Source organism: Carcharodon carcharias, chromosome 7 (genome assembly GCF_017639515.1).
Source record: "Carcharodon carcharias isolate sCarCar2 chromosome 7, sCarCar2.pri, whole genome shotgun sequence".
NCBI classification, from domain to species: Eukaryota; Metazoa; Chordata; class Chondrichthyes; order Lamniformes; family Lamnidae; genus Carcharodon; species Carcharodon carcharias.
The window spans coordinates 101,790,516-101,813,341 of record NC_054473.1 but is presented as its reverse complement, the minus strand read 5'-3'; the positions used below and the strand labels follow the sequence as shown (position 1 = coordinate 101,813,341).

General features: G+C 49.2%; 1 protein-coding gene across 1 annotated transcript in view; it reads left to right on the top strand.

The window, feature by feature from the left end:
- LOC121280506 (glutathione S-transferase A-like) overlaps positions 1-22,826 on the top strand; it is a 113,640-nt gene that overhangs the window by 3,005 nt on the left and 87,809 nt on the right. The window contains exons 3-4 of the mRNA XM_041192570.1: positions 1,332-1,437; positions 2,217-2,335. Of these exons, the coding sequence (XP_041048504.1) occupies positions 1,332-1,437; positions 2,217-2,335 (225 nt within the window). The remainder of the gene's footprint in view (positions 1-1,331; positions 1,438-2,216; positions 2,336-22,826) is intronic.

Here is a 22,826-nt window from a genome sequence, read left to right as displayed (position 1 = left end):
CAAGGTTCAGATGCAATGTTGAACCATAAGCGTTTTTTAAATCACATTTTTCTTGGCTCTAACATCTAGAGTCATTTTGAATTGGCATTGCTGAATGGAACTCAGTCATTTGCTGATACTCAGGTGTATCCAAGACTGTCACTGTTCCTTGGCTTCTTTCACATTCCACCTTCAGCGATCAGCCCCATTACCCTCCCGACTGTGTCTTCAGCCCAAGGTGTTGCCATGTTGCCATCTGTGCCCCCATAGGCATCCCCCCCCACCCCAGTAGGGTCTTCTCCCCTGCTCCAATCATGGTGTGCTTGTATCCCTGGAGTTTTAGCCAGGGTTTTGTGCTCCAGCCCATGGAGTGGGACCTGAAATGACAACCTTCTGACTCCGAGGCAGGGTTGCAACCATTGAGCCATGGCTGACACCTGTGGTATGATGTGACTTTAAGAGGAGCAGGCAGTCCCTAGCATTGGCAGTGTGTTTGTTGAGTTGTGCTTTGTGCCAATTTATATGATGGGCGTGGAATTTCAGGTACCACAAGTGTCAGTGTCGCATTCACTGATCTCAGCCGTTAACAGCAGGTGGCTGTTGGTGATTTTGGGAGGTAAAATCACTTCCTGACAGAAGGAGAGATGAGGAAGGGAGAAAACCAGCAAGAATTAAATTTTGAAAAAATAGCTGTAAATTTTAAAACTCACACTTCTTGGAATTTTTTCACCTATGCTGGTGTCTTTGCCATGATGACATGTCTGTGTGAGGTGCTCAACTCTCTAGGATGGTCCTGAAATGTACAGGAATTGAAGAATAATTTCCCAATCCTAGGGAATCTTCAAAATGCCTTGAACCTTGTAACATATTATCATTCCTGAAGATTGTATAACCCAACACCGTATGAACTAACAACACCAATTAGGCACAGGCTCACTGGCTCCTCTTCAATTACATCAGATCTTAAGCCAATATCAGAAACTGATTTTGAAATTCCATAAAACCTGGCATGAATAGTCCCCTCCATATACAAAGAATTAGTAATATACCAGTTGTGCAAGTTTTGACTGATCTAGTTCTTAAAGCTATCACATCACATGATGAAACCTCTTGGAATATACCTGGCAGAGTTAGTAACTCAATCTCTGCCAGTGTTACAGCTGCTGCCAGTTAAACTGGGTAAATGTGCAGGAATGACTGGAGGTGAGAGAAGTTATGGCCCATCTTACCACAAAGCCATGAGTGAATAAAAAGTGACTATGTTTGAAAGTGAAGTTTCAAATAGCTTGAAACAAAACATTCCTCAGGATTTCCTTGTATGTTTATATCCTCTATTCTCCTCTGCCTTACAGGGTCAGTATAAATCCCAAGGCAACCAACTGATTCCAGATGCCCCAGCAGAACAAGCTCTGGTTTACCAGAGAATGTTTGAAGTTTTAACTCTGCACCAGAAAATGGGTAAGTTTCTGACTGAGAGACATTGTGCTGCTGTTACAATTCATTCAGACTGCAATACTCGCAATTGTGTTCTGGGGGTGGGGGTAGGGTGGTGAGATAGAAGGGAGGGAAGGAGAGTAAGAAGTGCAGGGAAGAGGGAGGAGTGATGTAGAAGGGGCAGGTCAGAGGGAGGCAAGGGGAGAATGAGGTAAGGGGGAGGTGAAGAGGGATGTGGGAAAGTGGGGGTATGAAGGGTAGAAGAAGGTTGAGCAGAAAGAAGGGGAGGGGCAAGGCAGATGGAGAGGCAGAAGGAGGAGTGGGGATAAGGAGGAGAGTGAGGTGGCGGGGGTATTCAGGAACCCATTTTCACAGAGCAGGGTCACTACACACATACACACATTGCTTGAGAAGGAAAGCTAGAATAGCTCTGTGGAGTAAGGATCCAAATGGTTCAGTGCACACAGTCCCATCTCCATCAGTTCCTGAAGCTAAACCTAACTCAGCACAGTCTGTGTCCATACATAGATAGATTGCCTTCAACAAATTACACCGAGTCTTCCTCAGCGACTCACAGGAAAATGACAGCTGACTCTCAACGGGCTTCCTGGTTGGGAGGTGATTTTAGAAAAGGCAAATGAACTGTTGCAGGAATTGCTGGAATCTAACTGCTAATAGTGAGCAGCTCACCTGAATAACAGCAAGAATTCAGCAATCGCTGTGACAGTGACATTCGGATGAGAGGTTTATCAATGTTATGAGAAGCAGGAACTGTTTTAATCTCATTCTTATTCTACCTGCAGCTGATTTTGCTTTCTACAATTGGAGGGTTCCGGAACCAGAGCGACATGATACTGCACTGGCGAGAAATAAATCTGCACTGACTACAGAGTTTACTCTCTGGGAAGGATATCTGAAGAAGGTAGGTTCCTTAACTCAAGGGGACTGGAATGCAATGAGGACAAAGTGATGCTTCAGTTGTCTAGAGCAGTGGTTATACCCCATCTGGAATACTAGGTTCAGTTTGGGGCACCTCAGGAAGGACACATCAGCATTGGAGGCTGTACATCATTGTCTACAATAACATCAGGCTTAACAGGTTAAATTATGAAGACAGGCTGCATAACCTAGGCTTGTATTTCCTTAAGTTTACAACATTGAGGGGTGAACTAATTGAGGGACTTAAAATCAGAAAAGGAAGCTAGATAGAGATAAACTATTTCCTTGAAGGGGGAGTCCAGAACGAGGGGACACATTTTAATAATTAGAGCTAGGCTGCTCAGGAATGAAATTAGGCAGCACTTTTTTGCTTGCACAGAGGGAAGTGGAAACGTGGCATTTTCAAGACTGAGATTGATAGAATTTTGTTGGGTAAGGGTTTTGTTTACTTTCATTCTTGGGATATGGGCATGGGTGGCCAGGCCAGCGATTATTGCTCATCCCTAATTGCCCTTGAGAGTTTGGTGGTGAGCTGCCTTCTTGAACTGCTGCAGTCCATGTGGTGTTAGGGTTGGAGTTCCAGGATTTTGACCAGCAACAGTGAGGCCAGGGGAATGTAGTTCCAAGTCAGGATGCTGTGTGACTTGGAGGGAAACTTTTTTATTCATTCATGGGATCTGGGTATCACTGGCTAGGCCAGCATTTATTTCTCATTCCTAATTGCCCTCATTCAGAGGGCATTTAAGAGTCACCCACATTGCTGTGGGTCTGGAGTCACATGTAGCCAGGTAAGGATGGTAGGGTTTTAGTGAAACAGACAATCAACAATGGTTTCAGGGTCACAATCAGATTTTTAATTCTGGAATTTTATTTAATTCAAATTTGACCATCTACCTTGGGGGTATTCGAAACCAAGTCCCTAGACCATTACCCTGGGTCTCCAAACACATGTCCAGTTATAATAGCACTATGCCACTGCCTACCCGAGGTGGCGCTGTTTCCATATGTTTGCTGCCCTTGTGCATCTCGGGGTACAGCTCATGGATTTGGAAGGTGCTGTCAAAGGAGCCTTGGGTTGCTGCTGCCGTGCATTTGTAGATGGTAAACACTGTTGTATGCCACTTGTGGAGGGCATAAATGTTTACAGTGGTGAATGGGATGACAATCAAGTGGGCTGATAGGTGCTAACCTGAGCTGCCCCAGAGAGCTAAACCCCAACAGCCAACAGCGTCATCATTTCTGGACACTGTAGGGGTAACCAGCATGCAGCCGTTCTGGAGATTAAGACTGTCCTCACACTGAGGATACGCTCCATTGTGTTGTCTGACACTACCACCATGCAGAATGGGAAAGATAGACATCAGAGTATCCATGAGACTGACCAATCCCATTCACACAGTCTGGAGGAACTGGATTGAGACTGACCAATCCCATTTCACACAGTCTGGAGGAACTGGAGTAAGACTGACCAATCCCATTTCACACAGCTGGAGGAACTGGAGTGAGACTGACCAATCCCATTCACGCAGTCCGGAGGAACTGGACTGAGACTGACCAATCCAACTCACACAGCCTGGAGGAACTGGACTGAGACTGACCAATCCCAGTCACACAGTCCGAGGGAGCTGGACTGACATTGACCAATCCCATTTGACACAGGCCGGAGGAACTGGACTGAGACTGACCAACCCCATTTCACACAGTCTGAAAGATCTAGACTGAAACTGACCAATCCAGTTTCACGCATTCTGGACGAACTGGACTGAGACGAACCAATCCCATTTCACACTGTCTGGAGGAACTGGACTGAAACTGACCAAACCCATTTCATACAGTCTGAATGACCTGGGCTGAAACTGACCAACCCCATTTCACACATTCTGGAGCAACTGGACTGAGACTGACCAAACCCATTTCACACTGTTTGGAGGAACTGGACTGAGACTGACGAATCCCGTTTGACACAGTCTGGAGGTCCTGACTGAGACTGACCAATCCCATTTCACACAGTCTGGAGGAATTGGACTCAGACTGAACAATCCCATTTCACACAGCTGGAGGAGCTGGAGTGAGACTGACCAATCCCATTCACGCAGTCCGGAGGAACTGGACTGAGACTGACCAATCAAATTTCACACAGTCTGGAGGACCTGACAGACTGACCAATCCCATTTAAAATAGCCTGGAGGACCTGACTGAGACTGACCAATCCCACTTCACACAGTCCAGGTGAGTTGGACTGAGACTGACCAATCCCATTTCAAACAGTCTGGAGGAACTGGACTGAGACAGACCAATCCCATTTCACACAGCCTGGAGGTCCTGATTGAGACTGACCAATCCCATTTCACATAGCCTGGAGGACCTGACTGGGGCTGACCAATCCCACTTCACACAGTCCAGGGGAGCTGGTCTGAAACTGACCAATCCCATTTCACACAGTCTGGCAAAACTGGACTGAGACTGACCAATCCAGTTTCACACAGTCTGGAGGAACTGGACTGAGACTGACCAATCCCATTTCACACAGTCCGGGGGAGCTTGACTGAGATTGATCAGTCCCATGTCACACAGTCTGGAGGAACTGGACTGAGACTGAACAATCCCATTTCACACAGTCTGAATGACCTGGACTGAAACTGATCAACCCCATTTCACCCATTCTGGAGCAACTGGACTGAGACTGACCAAGCCCATTTCACACTGTTTGGAGGAACTCGACTGAGACTGACCATTCGCATTTCACACATTTTGGAGGACCTGGACTGAGACTGACTAATCCTGTTTGACACAGTCTGGAGGTCGTGACTGAGACTGACCAACCCCACTTCACATAGTCCAAGGGAGCTGGACTGAGACTGACCAATCCCATTTCATACCGTCTGGTGATCTGGACTGAGACTGACCAATCCCATTTCACACGCTCTGGAGGACCTGACAGACTGACCAATCCCATTTAAAATAGCCTGGAGGACCTGACTGAGACTGACCAATCCCACTTCACACAGTCCAGGTGAGTTGGACTGAGACTGACCAATCCCATTTCAAACAGTCTGGAGGAACTGGACTGAGACAGACCAACCCCATGTCACACAGTCTGGAGGAACTGGACTGAGACAGACCAACCCCATGTCACACAGTCTGGAGGAACTGGACTGAAACTGACCAATCCCATTTCACACAGGCTGGAGGTCCTGATTGAGACTGACCAATCCCATTTCACATAGCCTGGAGGACCTGACTGGGGCTGAACAATCCCACTTCACACAGTCCAGGGGAGCTGGTCTGAAACTGACCAATCCCATTTCACACAGTCTGGCAAAACTGGACTGAGACTGACCAATCCAATTTCACACAGTCTGGAGGAACTGGACTGAGACTGACCAATCCTATTTCACACAGTCCGGGGGAGCTTGACTGAGATTGATCAGTCCCATGTCACACAGTCTGGAGGAACTGGACTGAGACTGAACAATCCCATTTCACACACTCTGAATGACCTGGACTGAAACTGATCAACCCCATTCACCCATTCTGGAGCAACTGGACTGAGACTGACCAAGCCCATGTCACACAGTCTGGAGGAACTGGACTGAGACAGACCAACCCCATGTCACACAGTCTGGAGGAACTGGACTGAAACTGACCAATCCCATTTCACACAGGCTGGAGGTCCTGATTGAGACTGACCAATCCCATTTCACATAGCCTGGAGGACCTGACTGGGGCTGACCAATCCCACTTCACACAGTCCAGGGGAGCTGGTCTGAAACTGACCAATCCCATTTCACACAGTCTGGCAAAACTGGACTGAGACTGACCAATCCAGTTTCACACAGTCTGGAGGAACTGGACTGAGACTGACCAATCCCATTTCACACAGTCCGGGGGAGCTTGACTGAGATTGATCAGTCCCATGTCACACAGTCTGGAGGAACTGGACTGAGACTGAACAATCCCATTTCACACACTCTGAATGACCTGGACTGAAACTGATCAACCCCATTTCACCCATTCTGGAGCAACTGGACTGGGACTGACCAAGCCCATTTCACACTGTTTGGAGGAACTCGACTGAGACTGACCATTCGCATTTCACACATTTTGGAGGACCTGGACTGAGACTGACTAATCCTGTTTGACACAGTCTGGAGGTCGTGACTGAGACTGACCAACCCCACTTCACATAGTCCAAGGGAGCTGGACTGAGACTGACCAATCCCATTTCATACCGTCTGGTGATCAGGACTGAGACTGACCAATCCCATTTCACACGCTCTGGAGGACCTGACAGACTGACCAATCCCATTTAAAATAGCCTGGAGGACCTGACTGAGACTGACCAATCCCACTTCACACAGTCCAGGTGAGTTGGACTGAGACTGACCAATTCCATTTCAAACAGTCTGGAGGAACTGAACTGAGACAGACCAACCCCATGTCACACAGTCTGGAGGAACTGGACTGAGACAGACCAACCCCATGTCACACAGTCTGGAGGAACTGGACTGAAACTGACCAATCCCATTTCACACAGGCTGGAGGTCCTGATTGAGACTGACCAATCCCATTTCACATAGCCTGGAGGACCTGACTGGGGCTGACCAATCCCACTTCACACAGTCCAGGGGTGCTGGTCTGAAACTGACCAATCCCATTTCACACAGTCTGGAGAACCTGACAGACTGACCAATCCCATTTCACACATTCTGGAGGGCCAGGACTGAGACTGACCAATCCCATTTATCACGTCCTGGAGGAACTGGATTGAGACTGACCTATACCATTTCACACAGTCTGGAGGAACTGGACTGAGACTGACCAATCCCATTTAACACTGTTTCACACATTCTGGAGGACTTGGACTGAGACTGACCAATGAAATTTCATGCAGCTGGAGGAACTGCACTGAGACTGACCAATCCCATTTCACACGTTCTGGAGGAACTGGATTGAGACTGACCAATCCCATTTCACACTGTTTGGAGTAACTGGACTGAGACTGACCAATCCCATTTCACACATTCTGGAGGGCCAGGACTGAGACTGACCAATCCCATTTATCACGTCCAGGAGGAACTGGATTGAGACTGACCTATACCATTTCACACAGTCTGGAGGAACTGGACTGAGACTGACCAATCCCATTTAACACTGTTTGGAGGAACTGGACTGAGACTGACCATCCCCTTTTCACACATTTTGGAGGACTTGGACTGAGACTGAGAAATCCCACTTCACAAAGTCCAGGGGAGCTGAACTGAGACTGAACAATCCCATTTCATACAGTCTGGAGGAACTGCATTGAGACTGACCAACCCCCTGTCACACAGTCTTGAGGAGCTGACAGACTGACCAGTCCCATTTCACACATTCTGGAGGGCCTGGATTGAGACTGACCAATCCCATTTAACATGTTCTGGAGGAACTGGATTGAGACTGACCAATCCCATTTCACACTGTTTGGAGGAACTGGACTGAGACTGACCAATCCCATTTCACACTGTTTGGAGGAACTGGACTGAGACTGACCATCCCCATTTCACACATTTTGGAGGTCCTGGACTGAGACTGACTATTCCCGTTTCACACAGTCTGGAGGTCCTGACTGAGACTGACCAATCCCACTTCACACAGTCCAGGGGAGCTGGACTGAGATTGAACAATCCCATTTCACACAGTGTGGAGGACCTGACAGACTGACCAATCCCATTTCACATAGCCTGGAGGACCTGACTGAGACTGACCAATCCCACTTCAAACAGTCCAGGGGAGCTGGACTGCAACTGACCAATCCGATTTCACACATTCTGGAGGACCTGGACTGAGACAGAACAATCCCATTTCACACAGTATGGAAGAACTGGCCTGAGACTCTTTCAACTCTTTCTTGGACTCGAACGCAAGTTCTGTCGAAGGGTCATGAGGACTCGAAACGTCAACTCTTTTCTTCTCCGCCGATGCTGCCAGACCTGCTGAATTTTTCCAGGTAATTCTGTTTTTGTTTTTGAGACTGACCAACCCCATTTCACACAGTCTGGAGGACCTGGACTGAGACTGACCAATCTAGTTTCACACAGCTGGAGGAGCTGGAGTGAGACTGACCAATCCCATTCACGCAGTCCGAAGGAACTGGACTGAGACTGACCAACCCTATCTCACACAGTCTTGAGGACCTGGACTGAGACTGACCAATCCAGTTTCACACAGTCCGGGGGAGCTTGACTGAGATTGATCAGTCCCGTGTCACACAGTCTGGAGGAACTGGACTGAGACGAACCAATCCCATTTCACACTGTATGGAGGAACTGGACTGAGACTGCCCAAACCCATTTCACACAGTCTGAATGACCTGGACTGAAACTGACCAACCCCATTTCACACATTCTGGAGCAACTAGACTGAGACTGACCAAACCCATTTCACACTGTTTGGAGGACCTGGACTGAGACTGACTAATCCCGTTTGACACAGTCTGGAGGTCGTGACTGAGACTCACCAATCCCACTTCACACAGTCCAGGGGAGCTGGACTGAGACTGAACAATCCCATTTCATACATTCTGGTGATCTGGACTGAGACTGACCAATCCCATTTCACACTGCCTGGAGGACCTGACTGAGACTGACCAATCCCACTTCACACAGTCCAGGGGAGTTGGACTGAGACTGACCAATCCCATTTCAAACAGTCTGGAGAAACTGCACTGAGACTGACAAACCCCATGTCACACAGTCTGGGGGAACAGGACTGAAACTGACCAATCCCATTTCACACAGCCTGGAGGTCCTGATTGAGACTGACCAATCCCATTTCACATAGCCTGGAGGACCTGCCTGGGGCTGACCAACCCCACTTCACACAGTCCAGGGGAGCTGGACTGAGACTGACCAATCCCATTTCATACCGTCTGGTGATCTGGACTGAGACTGACCAATCCCATTTCACACATTCTGGAGGACCTGACAGACTGACCAATCCCATTTAAAATAGCCTGGAGGACCTGACTGAGACTGACCAATCCCACTTCACACAGTCCAGGTGAGTTGGACTGAGACTGACCAATCCCATTTCAAACAGTCTGGAAGAACTGGACTGAGACTGACCAACCACATTACACACATTCTGGAGGAACAGGACTGAGACTGACCAATGAAATTTCATGCAGCTGGAGGAACTGGACTGAGACTGACCAATCCCATTTCATACAGCTGGAGGAGCTGGAGTGAGACTGACCATTCCCCTTCCTGCAGTCCTGAGGAACTGGACTGAGACTGACCAATCAAATTTCACACATCCTGGAGGAACTGGACTGAGACTGACCAATCCCATTTAACACTGTTTGGAGGAACTGGACTGAGACTGACCAACCCTATTTCACACATTCTGGAGGACTTGGACTGAGACTGACCAATGAAATTTCATGCAGCTGGAGGAACTGCACTGAGACTGACCAATCCCATTTCACACAGTCTGGAGGAACTGGACTGAGACTGACCAATCCCATTTAACACTGTTTGGAGGAACTGGACTGAGACTGACCATCCCCTTTTCACACATTTTGGAGGACTTGGACTGAGACTGAGAAATCCCACTTCACAAAGTCCAGGGGAGCTGAACTGAGACTGAACAATCCCATTTCATACAGTCTGGAGGAACTGCATTGAGACTGACCAACCCCCTGTCACACAGTCTTGAGGAGCTGACAGACTGACCAGTCCCATTTCACACATTCTGGAGGGCCTGGATTGAGACTGACCAATCCCATTTAACATGTTCTGGAGGAACTGGATTGAGACTGACCAATCCCATTTCACACTGTTTGGAGGAACTGGACCGAGACTGACCAATCCCATTTCACACTGTTTGGAGGAACTGGACTGAGACTGACCATCCCCATTTCACATTTTGGAGGCCCTGGACTGAGACTGACTATTCCCGTTTCACACAGTCTGGAGGTCCTGACTGAGACTGACCAATCCCACTTCACACAGTGCAGGGGAGCTGGACTGAGATTGAACAATCCCATTTCACACAGTGTGGAGGACCTGACAGACTGACCAATCCCATTTCACATAGCCTGGAGGACCTGACTGAGACTAATCCGACTTCAAACAGTCCAGGGAAGCTGGACTGCAACTGACCAATCCGATTTCACACAGTCTGGAGGACCTGGACTGAGACTGGCCAATCCAGTTTCACACTGCTGGAGGAGCTGGAGTGAGACTGACCAATCCCATTCACGCAGTCCGAAGGAACTGGACTGAGACTGACCAACCCCATCTCACACAGTCTTGAGGACCTGGACTGAGACTGACCAATCCAGTTTCACACAGTCCGGGGGAGCTTGACTGAGATTGATCAGTCCCATGTCACACAGTCTGGAGGAACTGGACTGAGACGAACCAATCCCATTTCACACTGTATGGAGGAACTGGACTGAGACTGACCAAACCCATTTCACACAGTCTGAATGACCTGGACTGAAACTGACCAACCCCATTTCACACATTCTGGAGCAACTAGACTGAGACTGACCAAACCCATTTCACACTGTTTGGAGGACCTGGACTGAGACTGACTAATCCCGTTTGACACAGTCTGGAGGTCGTGACTGAGACTCACCAATCCCACTTCACACAGTCCAGGGGAGCTGGACTGAGACTGAACAATCCCATTTCATACATTCTGGTGATCTGGACTGAGACTGACCAATCCCATTTCACACTGCCTGGAGGACCTGACTGAGACTGACCAATCCCACTTCACACAGTCCAGGGGAGTTGGACTGAGACTGACCAATCCCATTTCAAACAGTCTGGAGAAACTGCACTGAGACTGACAAACCCCATGTCACACAGTCTGGGGGAACAGGACTGAAACTGACCAATCCCATTTCACACAGCCTGGAGGTCCTGATTGAGACTGACCAATCCCATTTCACATAGCCTGGAGGACCTGCCTGGGGCTGATCAACCCCACTTCACACAGTCCAGGGGAGCTGGACTGAGACTGACCAATCCCATTTCATACCGTCTGGTGATCTGGACTGAGACTGACCAATCCCATTTCACACATTCTGGAGGACCTGACAGACTGACCAATCCCATTTAAAATAGCCTGGAGGACCTGACTGAGACTGACCAATCCCACTTCACACAGTCCAGGTGAGTTGGACTGAGACTGACCAATCCCATTTCACACGTTCTGGAGGAACTGGATTGAGACTGACCAATCCCATTTCACACTGTTTGGAGGAACTGGACTGAGACTGACCATCCACATTTCACACATTTTGTAGGTTCTGGACTGAGACTGACTATTCCCGTTTCACACAGTCTGGAGGTCCTGACTGAGACTGACCAATCCCACCTCACACAGTCCAGGGGAGCTGGACTGAGACTGACCAATCCGATTTCACACAGTCTGGAGGACCTGGACTGAGACAGACCAAACCAGTTTCACACAGTCTGGAGGAACTGGACTGATACTAACCAATCCCATTTCACACAGCTGGAGGAGCTGGAGTGAGACTGACCAATCCCATTCACGCAGTCCGAAGGAACTGGACTGAGACTGACCAATCCCATTTCACACAGTCTGGAAGAACTGGACTGAGACTGACCAACCCCATTTCACACATTCTGGAGGAACAGGACTGAGACTGACCAATCCTGTTTCATGCAGCTGGAGGAACTGCACTGAGACTGACCAATCCCATTTCACACCTCCTAGAGGAACTGGACTGAGACTGACCAATCCCATTTCATACAGTCTGGAGGAACAGAACTAAGACTGACCAATCATATTTCACACAGTCTGGAGGACCTGGACTGAGACTGACCAATCCAGTTTCACACAGACTGGAGGAACTGGACTGAGACTGATCAATCCCATTTCACACAGTCCGGGGGAGCTTGACTGAGATTGATCAGTCCCATTTCACGCAGTCCGGAGAAACTGGACTGAGACTGACCAATCAAATTCCACACATCCTGGAGGAACTGGACTGGGACTGACCAATCCCAGTCACACAGTTTGGAGTACCTGTACTGAGACTGACCAAACCCATTTCACACAGTCTGGAGGGCCAGGACTGAGAATGACCAATCCCATTTATCACGTCCTGGAGGAACTGGATTGAGACTGACCTATACCGTTTCACACAGTCTGGAAGAACTGGACTGAGACTGACCAATCCCATTTAACACTGTTTGGAGGAACTGGACTGAGACTGACCATCCCCTTTTCACACATTTTGGAGGACTTGGACTGAGACTGAGAAATCCCACTTCACTAAGTCCAGGGGAGCTGAACTGAGACTGAACAATCCCATTTCATACAGTCTGGAGGAACTGCACTGAGACTGACCAACCCCATGTCACTCAGTCTCGAGGAGCTGACAGACTGACCAGTCCCATTTCACACATTCTGGAAGGCCTGGATTGAGACTGACCAATCCCATTTAACACGTTCTGGAGGAACTGGATTGAGACTGACCAATCCCATTTCACACTGTTTGGAGGAACTGGACTGAGACTGACCAATCCCATTTCACACTGTTTGGGGGAACTGGACTGAGACTGACCAATCCCATTTCACACTGTTCGGAGGAACTGGACTGAGACTGACCATCCCCATTTCACACATTTTGGAGGTCCTGGACTGAGACTGACTATTCCCGTTTCACACAGTCTGGAGGTCCTGACTGAGACTGACCAGTCCTATTTCACACAGTCCGGGGGAGCTTGACTGAGATTGATCAGTCCCATGTCTCACAGTCTGGAGGAGCTGGAGTGAGACTGACCAATCCCATTCACGCAGTCCGGAGGTACTTGACTGAGACTGACCAATCCCATTTCACACAGTCTGGAAGAACTGGACTGAGACTGACCAACCACATTACACACATTCTGGAGGAACAGGACTGAGACTGACCAATGAAATTTCATGCAGCTGGAGGAACTGGACTGAGACTGACCAATCCCATTTCTTACAGCTGGAGGAGCTGGAGTGAGACTGACCATTCCCCTTCCTGCAGTCCAGAGGAACTGGACTGAGACTGACCAATCAAATTTCACACATCCTGGAGGAACTGGACTGAGACTGGCCAATCCCATTCCCACACCCTGGAAGAACTGGACTGGGACTGACCAATCCCAGTCACACAGTTTGGAGTACCTGTACTGAGACTGACCAAACCCATTTCACACCTCCTAGAGGAACTGGACTGAGACTGACCATTCCCATTTTATACAGTCTGGAGGAACAGAACTAAGACTGACCAATCATATTTCACACAGTCTGGAGGACCTGGACTGAGACTGACCAATCCAGTTTCACACAGACTGGAGGAACTGGACTGAGACTGACCAACCCCATGTCACTCAGTCTCGAGGAGCTGACAGACTGACCAGTCCCATTTCACACATTCTGGAGGGCCTGGATTGAGACTGACCAATCCCATTTAACACGTTCTGGAGGAACTGGATTGAGACTGACCAATCCCATTTCACACTGTTTGGAGGAACTGGACTGAGACTGACCAATCCCATTTCACACTGTTTGGGGGAACTGGACTGAGACTGACCAATCCCATTTCACACTGTTCGGAGGAACTGGACTGAGACTGACCATCCCCATTTCACACATTTTGGAGGTCCTGGACTGAGACTGACCAGTCCTATTTCACACAGTCCGGGGGAGCTTGACTGAGATTGATCAGTCCCATGTCTCACAGTCTGGAGGAGCTGGAGTGAGACTGACCAATCCCATTCACGCAGTCCGGAGGTACTTGACTGAGACTGACCAATCCCATTTCACACAGTCTGGAAGAACTGGACTGAGACTGACCAACCACATTACACACATTCTGGAGGAACAGGACTGAGACTGACCAATGAAATTTCATGCAGCTGGAGGAACTGGACTGAGACTGACCAATCCCATTTCATACAGCTGGAGGAGCTGGAGTGAGACTGACCATTCCCCTTCCTACAGTCCAGAGGAACTGGACTGAGACTGACCACTCAAATTTCACACATCCTGGAGGAACTGGACTGAGACTGGCCAATCCCATTCCCACACCCTGGAAGAACTGGACTGGGACTGACCAATCCCAGTCACACAGTTTGGAGTACCTGTACTGAGACTGACCAAACCCATTTCACACAGTCTGGCGGAGCTTGATTGAGATTGACCAGTCCCATTTCACACAGTCTGGAGGACCTGGACTGAGACTGACCAATCCAGTTTCACACAGTGTAGAGGAACTGGACTGAGACTGACCAATCCCATTTCACACAGCTGGAGGACCTGTACTGAGACTGACCAACACCATTTTACATATTCTAGAGGAACTAGACTGAAACTGACCAATCCTATTTCACACAGCTGGAGGAACTGGTCTGAGACTGACCAATCCCATTTCACACACCATGGAGGAACTGGTCTGAGACTGACCAATCCCATTTCACACAGCTGGAGGAGCTGCAGTGAGACTGACCAGTCCCATTCTCGCTGTTTGGAGGAACTGGACTGAGACTGACCAATCCCATTTCACACATCCTGGAGGAACTGGACTGAGACTGACCAATCCCATTTCCATAGCCTGGAGGAACTGCAGTGACATTGACCAATCCCATTTCACACAGCTGGAGGAACTGGACTGAAATTGACCAATCCCAGTCACACAGTCTGGAGGACCTGTACAGAGACTGACCAACACCATTTTACACATTCCAGAGGAACTAGACTGAGACTGACCAATCTAATTTCATGCAGCTGGTGGAACTGCACTAAGACTGAACAATCCCATTTCACATACCCTGGAGGAACTGGACTGAGATTGACCAATCCCATTTCACACATTCTGGAGGACCTGACTGAGACTGACCAATCCCACTTCACACAGTCCAGGTGAGTTGGACTGAGACTGACCAATCCCTTTTCAAAGAGTCTGGAGGAACTGCACTGAGACTGACTAACCCCATGTCACACAGTCTGGAGGAGCTGATAGACTGACCAATCCCATTTCACACATTCTGGAGGGCCTGGATTGAGACTGACCAATTCCATTTAACACGTTCTGGAGGAACTGGATTGAGACTGAGCCATCCCATTTCACACTGTTTGGAGGAACTGGACTGAGACTGACCATCCACATTTCACACATTTTGTAGGTTCTGGACTGAGACTGACTATTCCCGTTTCACACAGTCTGGAGGTCCTGACTGAGACTGACCAATCCCACTTCACACAGTCCAGGGGAGCTGGACTGAGACTGACCAATCCGATTTCACACAGTCTGGAGGACCTGGACTGAGACAGACCAAACCAGTTTCACACAGTTTGGAGGAACTGGACTGATACTAACCAAAACAAAAACAGAATTACCTGGAAAAACTCAGCAGGTCTGGCAGCATCGGCGGAGAAGAAAAGAGTTGACGTTTCGAGTCCTCATGACCCTTCGACAGAACTGTCGAAGGGTCATGAGGACTCGAAACGTCAACTCTTTTCTTCTCCGCCGATGCTGCCAGACCTGCTGAGTTTTTCCAGGTAATTCTGTTTTTGTTTTGGATTTCCAGCATCCGCAGTTTTTTTGTTCTTATCTCTGATACTAACCAATCCCATTTCACACAGCTGGAGGAGCTGGAGTGAGACTGACCAATCCCATTTCACGCAGTCCGAAGGAACTGGACTGAGACTGACCAATCCCATTTCACACAGTCTGGAAGAACTGGACTGAGCCTGACCAACCCCATTTCACACATTCTGGAGGAACAGGACTGAGACTGACCAATCCTGTTTCATGCAGCTGGAGGAACTGCACTGAGACTGACCAATCTCATTTCACACCTCCTAGAGGAACTGGACTGAGACTGACCAATCCCATTTCATACAGTCTGGAGGAACTGAACTAAAACTGACCAATCATATTTCACACAGTCTGGAGGACCTGGACTGAGACTGACTGATCCAGTTTCACACAGTCAGGAGGAACTGGACTGAGACTGACCAATCCCATTTCACACAGTCCGGGGGAGCTTGACTGAGATTGATTAGTCCCATTTCACGCAGTCTGGAGGAACTGGACCAGGACTGACCAATCCAGTTTCACACAGTCTGGAGGAACTGGACTGAGACTGACCAATCAAATTCCACACATCCTGGAGGAACTGGACTGAGACTGACCAATCCAGTTTCACACAGTCTGGAGGAACTGGACTGAGACTGAATAATCCCATTTCACACAGCTGGAGGAGCTGGAGTGAGACTGACCAATCCCATTCACGCAGTCCGGAGGAACTGGACTGAGACTGACCCATCCCATTTCACACAGTCTGGAAGAACTTGTCTGAGACTGACCAACCCCATTTCACACATTCTGGAGGAACAGAACTGAGACTGACCAATGAAATTTCATGCAGCTGGAGGAACTGCACTGAGACTGACCAATCCCATTTAACACGTTCTGGAGGAACTGGATTGAGACTGACCAATCCCATTTCACACTGTTTGGAGGAACTGGACTGAGACTGACCATCCCCATTTCACCCACTTTGGAGGTCCTGGACTGAGACTGACTATTCCCGTTTCACACAGTCTGGAGGTCCTGACTGAGACTGACCAATCCCACTTCACACAGTCCTGGGGAGCTGGACTGAGATTGAATAATCCCATTTCACACAGTGTGGAGGACCTGACAGACTGACTAATCCCATTTCACATAGCCTAGAGGACCTGACTGAGACTGACCAATCCCACTTCAAACAGTCCAGTGGAGCTGGACTGAGACTGACCAATCCGATTTCACACAGTCTGGAGGACCTGGACTGAGACAGAACAATCCCATTTCACACAGTCAGGAAGAACTGGACTGAGACTGACCAACCCCATTTCACACAGCCTGGAGGACCTGACTGGGGCTGACCAATCCCACTTCACACAGTCCAGGAGAGCTGGTCTGAAACTGACCAATCCCATTTCACACAGTCTGGCGTAACTGGACTGAGACTGACCAATCCCATTTAACACTGTTTGGAGGACTTGGACTGAGACTGACCAATCCCACTTCACAAAGTCCAGGGGAGCTGAACTGAGACTGAACAATCCCATTTCATACAGTCTGGAGGAACTGCACTGAGACTGACCAACCCCATGTCACACAGTCTCGAGGAGCTGACAGACTGACCAGTCCCATTTCACACATTCTGGAGGGCCTGGATTGAGACTGACCAATCCAATTTAACACGTTCTGGAGGAACTGGATTAGGACTGACCAATCCCATTTCACACTGTTTGGAGGAACTGGACTGAGACTGACCAATCCCATTTCACACTGTTTGGAGGAACTGGACTGAGACTGACCATCCCCATTTCACACATTTTGGAGGTCCTGGACTGAGACTGACTATTACCGTTTCACACAGTCTGGAGGTCCTGACTGAGACTGACCAATCCCACTTCACACAGTCCAGGGGAGCTGGACTGAAATTGACCAATCGCATATCACACAGTGTGGAGGACCTGACAGACTGACCAATCCCATCTCACATAGCCTGGAGGACCTGACTGAGACTGACCAATCCCACTTCACACAGTCTGGAGGACCTAGACTGAGACAGACCAATCCAGTTTCACACAGTCTGGAGGAACTGGACTGAGACTAACCAATCCCATTTCACACAGCTGGAGGAGCTGGAGTGAGACTGACCAATCCCATTCATGCAGTCCGAAGGAACTGGACTGAGACTGACCAATCCCATTTCACACAGTCTGGAAGAACTGGACTGAGACTGACCAATCCCACTTCAAACAATCCACGGGAGCTGGACTGAGACTGACCAATCCGATTTCACACAGTCTGGAGGACCTAGACTGAGACAGACCAATCCAGTTTCACACAGTCTGGAGGAACTGGACTGAGACTAACCAATCCCATTTCACACAGCTGGAGGAGCTGGAGTGAGACTGAACAATCCCATTCATGCAGTCCGAAGGAACTGGACTGAGACTGACCAATCCCATTTCACACAGTCTGGAAGAACTGGACTGAGACTGACCAATCCCATTTCGCACCTCCTGGAGGAACTGGACTGAGACAGACCAATCCCATTTCATACAGACTGGAGGAACTGAACTAAGACTGACCAATCATATTGCACACAGTCTGGAGGATCTGGACTGAGACTGACCACTCCAGTTTCACACAGTCTGGTGGAACTGGACTGAGACTGACCAATCCCATTTCACACAGTCTGGGGGAACTTGACTGAGATTGATCAGTCCCATTTCACGCAGTCTGGAGGAACTGGACTAAGACTGACCAATCAAATTTCACACCGTCTGGAGGACCTGGACTGAATCTGCCCAATCCAGTTTCACATAGTCTGGAGGAACTGGACTGAGACTGAACAATCCCATTTCACACAGCCGGAGGAGCTGGAGTGAGACTGACCAATCCCATTCACGCAGTCCGAAGGAACTGGACTGAGACTGACCAATCTGATTTCACACTGTCTGGAGGAACTGAACTAAGATTGACCAGTCCCATTTCACATGGTCTGGAGGACTTGGACTGAGACTGACCAATCCAGTTTCACGCAGTCTAGAGGAACTGGACTGAGACTGACCAATCCCATTTCACACAGCTGGATGACCTGTACTGAGACTGACCAATCCCATTTCACACACCCTGGAGGAACTGGTCTGTGACTGACCAATCCAGTTTCACACAGTCTAGAGGAACTGGACAGAGACTGACCAATCTCATTTCACACAGTCGGGGGGAGCTTGACTGAGATTGATCAGTCCCATGTCACACAATCTGGAGGAACTGGACTAAGACTGACCAATCAAATTTCACACAGTCTGGTGGACCTGGACTGAGACTGACCAATCCAGTTTCACACAGTTTGGAGGAACTGGACTGAGACTGACCAATCCCAGTCACACAGTTTGGAGGACCTGGACTGACACTGACCAAGCCCATTTCACACATTCTGGAGGAACAGGACTGAGACTGACCAGTCCTGTTTCATGCAGCTGGAGGAACTGCACTGAGACTGACCAATCCCATTTCACACCTCCTGGAGGAACTGGACTGAGACTGACCAACCCCATTTCACACATTCTGGAGGAACAGGACTGAGACTGACCAATGAAATTTCATGCAGCGGAGGAACTGCACTAAGACTGACCAATCCCATTTCACACAGCTGGATGAGCTGGAGTGAGACTGACCAAACCCATTCATGCAGTCCGGAGGAACTGGACTGAGACTGACCAATCATATTTCACACAGTTTGGAGGACCTGGACTGAGACTGACCAATCCATTTTCACACAGTCTGGAGGAACTGGACTGAGACTGAACAATCCCATTTCGCACAGCTGGAGGAGATGGAGTGAGACTGACCAATCCCATTCACGCAGTCTGGAGGACCTGGACTGAGACTGACCAATCCAGTTTCACACAGTCTAGAGGAAGTGGACTGAGACTGACCAATCCCATTTCACACAGTCTGGAAGAACAGTACTGAGACTGACCAACCATATCTCACACATTCTCGAGGAATAGGACTGAGACTGAAATTTCATGCAGCTGGAGGAACTGCACTGAGACTGACCAATCCGATTTCACACAGCTGGTGGAGCTGGAGTGAGACGACCAATCCCATTCCCGCAGTCCGGAGGAACGGGACTGAGACTGTCCAACCCCATTTCACAGAGCTGGAGGAACGGGACTGAGACTGATCAATCAAATTTCACACTGTCCGGGGGAGCTTGACTGAGTCTGACCCATCCCATTCCACACATTCTGGAGGAACATGACTGAGACTGGCCAATCCCATTCCCACAGCCTGGAGGAACTGGAGTGAGACTGACCAATCCCAGTCACACAGTTTGGAGGACCTGTACTGAGACTGACCAATCCCATTTCACACAGTCTGGGGGAGCTTGATTGAGATTGACCAGTCCCATTTCACACAGTCTGGAGGACCTGGACTGAGACTGACCAATCCAGTTTCACACAGTCTAGAGGAAGTGGACAGAGACTGACCAATACCATTTCACACAGTCGGGGTGAGCTTGACTGAGATTGATCAGTCCCATGTCACACTGTCTGGAGGAACTGGACTAAGACTGACCAATCAAATTTCACACAGTCTGGAGGACCTGGACTAAGACTGACCAATCCAGTTTCACACAGTCTGGGGGAGCTTGATTGAGATTGACCAGTCCCATTTCACACAGTCTGGAGGACCTGGACTGAGATTGACCAAGCCAGTTTCACACAGTCTGGAGGAACTGGACTGAGACTGACCAATCCCAGTCACACAGTGTGGAGGACCTGGACTGAGACTGACCAATCCCGTTTCACACAGACCCGGCGAGCTTGACCGAGATTGAACAGTCCCATTTCGCACAGTCTGGAGGAACTGGACTAAGACTGACCAATCACATTTCCCACAGTCTGGAGGACCTGGACTGAGACTGACCAATGCAATTTCACATAGTCCATAGGAACTGGACTGAGACTGAACAATTCCATTTCACACAGCTGGAGGAGCTGGAGTGAGACGGACCAATCCAGTTTCACACAGTCTGGAGGATCTGGACTGAGACTGACCAATCCCATTTCACACAATCCGGGGGAGCTTGACTGAGATTGATCAGTCCCATTTCACGCAGTGTGGAGGAACTGGACTAAGACTGACCAATGATATTTCACACAGTCTGGAGGACCTGGACTGAGACTGAACAATCCCATTTCACGCAGCTGGAGGAGCTGGACTGAGACTGACCTATCCCATTCACACAGTCCGGAGGAACTGGACTGAGACTGACCAATCCCTTTTCACACAGTCTGGAGGAACTGGACTGAGACAGAACAATCCCATTTCGCACAGCTGGAGGAGCTGGAGTGAGACTGACCAATCCCATTTAAGCAGTCTGGAGGAACTGGACTGAGACTGACCAATCCCATTTCACACAGTCTGGATGAACAGGACTGAGACTGACCAACCATATCTCACACATTCTCGAGGAACAGGACTGAGACTGAAATTTCATGCTGCTGGAGGAACTGCACTGAGACTGACCAATCCGATTTCACACAGCTGGTGGAGCTGGAGTGAGACGACCAATCCCATTCCCGCAGTCCGGAGGAATGGGACTGAGACTGTCCAACCCCATTTCACAGAGCTGGAGGAACGGGACTGAGACTGATCAATCAAATTTCACACTGTCCGGGGGAGCTTGACTGAGTCTGACCCATCCCATTCCACACATTCTGGAGGAACATGACTGAGACTGGCCAATCCCATTCCCACAGCCTAGAGGAACTGGAGTGAGACTGACCAATCCCAGTCACACAGTTTGGAGGACCTGTACTGAGACTGACCAATCCCATTTCACACAGTCTGGGGGAGCTTGATTGAGATTGACCAGTCCCATTTCACACAGTCTGGAGGACCTGGACTGAGACTGACCAATCCAGTTTCACACAGTCTAGAGGAAGTGGACAGAGACTGACCAATACCATTTCACACAGTCGGGGTGAGCTTGACTGAGATTGATCAGTCCCATGTCACACTGTCTGGAGGAACTGGACTAAGACTGACCAATCAAATTTCACACCGTCTGGAGGACCTGGACTAAGACTGACCAATCCAGTTTCACACAGTCTGGGGGAGCTTGATTGAGATTGACCAGTCCCATTTCACACAGTCTGGAGGACCTGGACTGAGACTGACCAATGCAATTTCACATAGTCCGGAGGAACTGGACTGAGACTGAACAATTCCATTTCACACAGCTGGAGGAGCTGGAGTGAGACGGACCAATCCAGTTTCACACAGTCTGGAGGATCTGGACTGAGACTGACCAATCCCATTTCACACAATCCGGGGGAGCTTGACTGAGATTGATCAGTCCCATTTCACGCAGTGTGGAGGAACTGGACTGAGACTGAACAATCCCATTTCACACAGCTGGAGGAGCTGGACTGAGACTGACCTATCCCATTCACACAGTCCGGAGGAACTGGACTGAGACTGACCAATCCCTTTTCACACAGTCTGGAAGAACTGGACGAAGACTGACCAATCATATTTCACACAGTCTGGGGGACCTGGACTGAGACTGACCAATCCTGTTTCACACAGTCTGGAGGAACTGGACTGAGATTGACCAAACCCCTTTTCGCACAGTCTGGGGGAGCTTGACTGAGATTGATCAGTCCTATTTCACGCAGTCTGGAGGAACTGGACCAGGACTGACCAATCCAGTTTCACACAGTCTGGAGGAACTGGACTGAGACTGAACAATCCCATTTCACACAGCTGGAGGAGCTGGAGTGAGACTGACCAACCCCATTTCACACATTCTGGAGGAACAGGACTCAGACTGACCAATGAAATTTCATGCAGCTGGAGGAACTGCACTGAGACTGACCAATCCCATTTCACA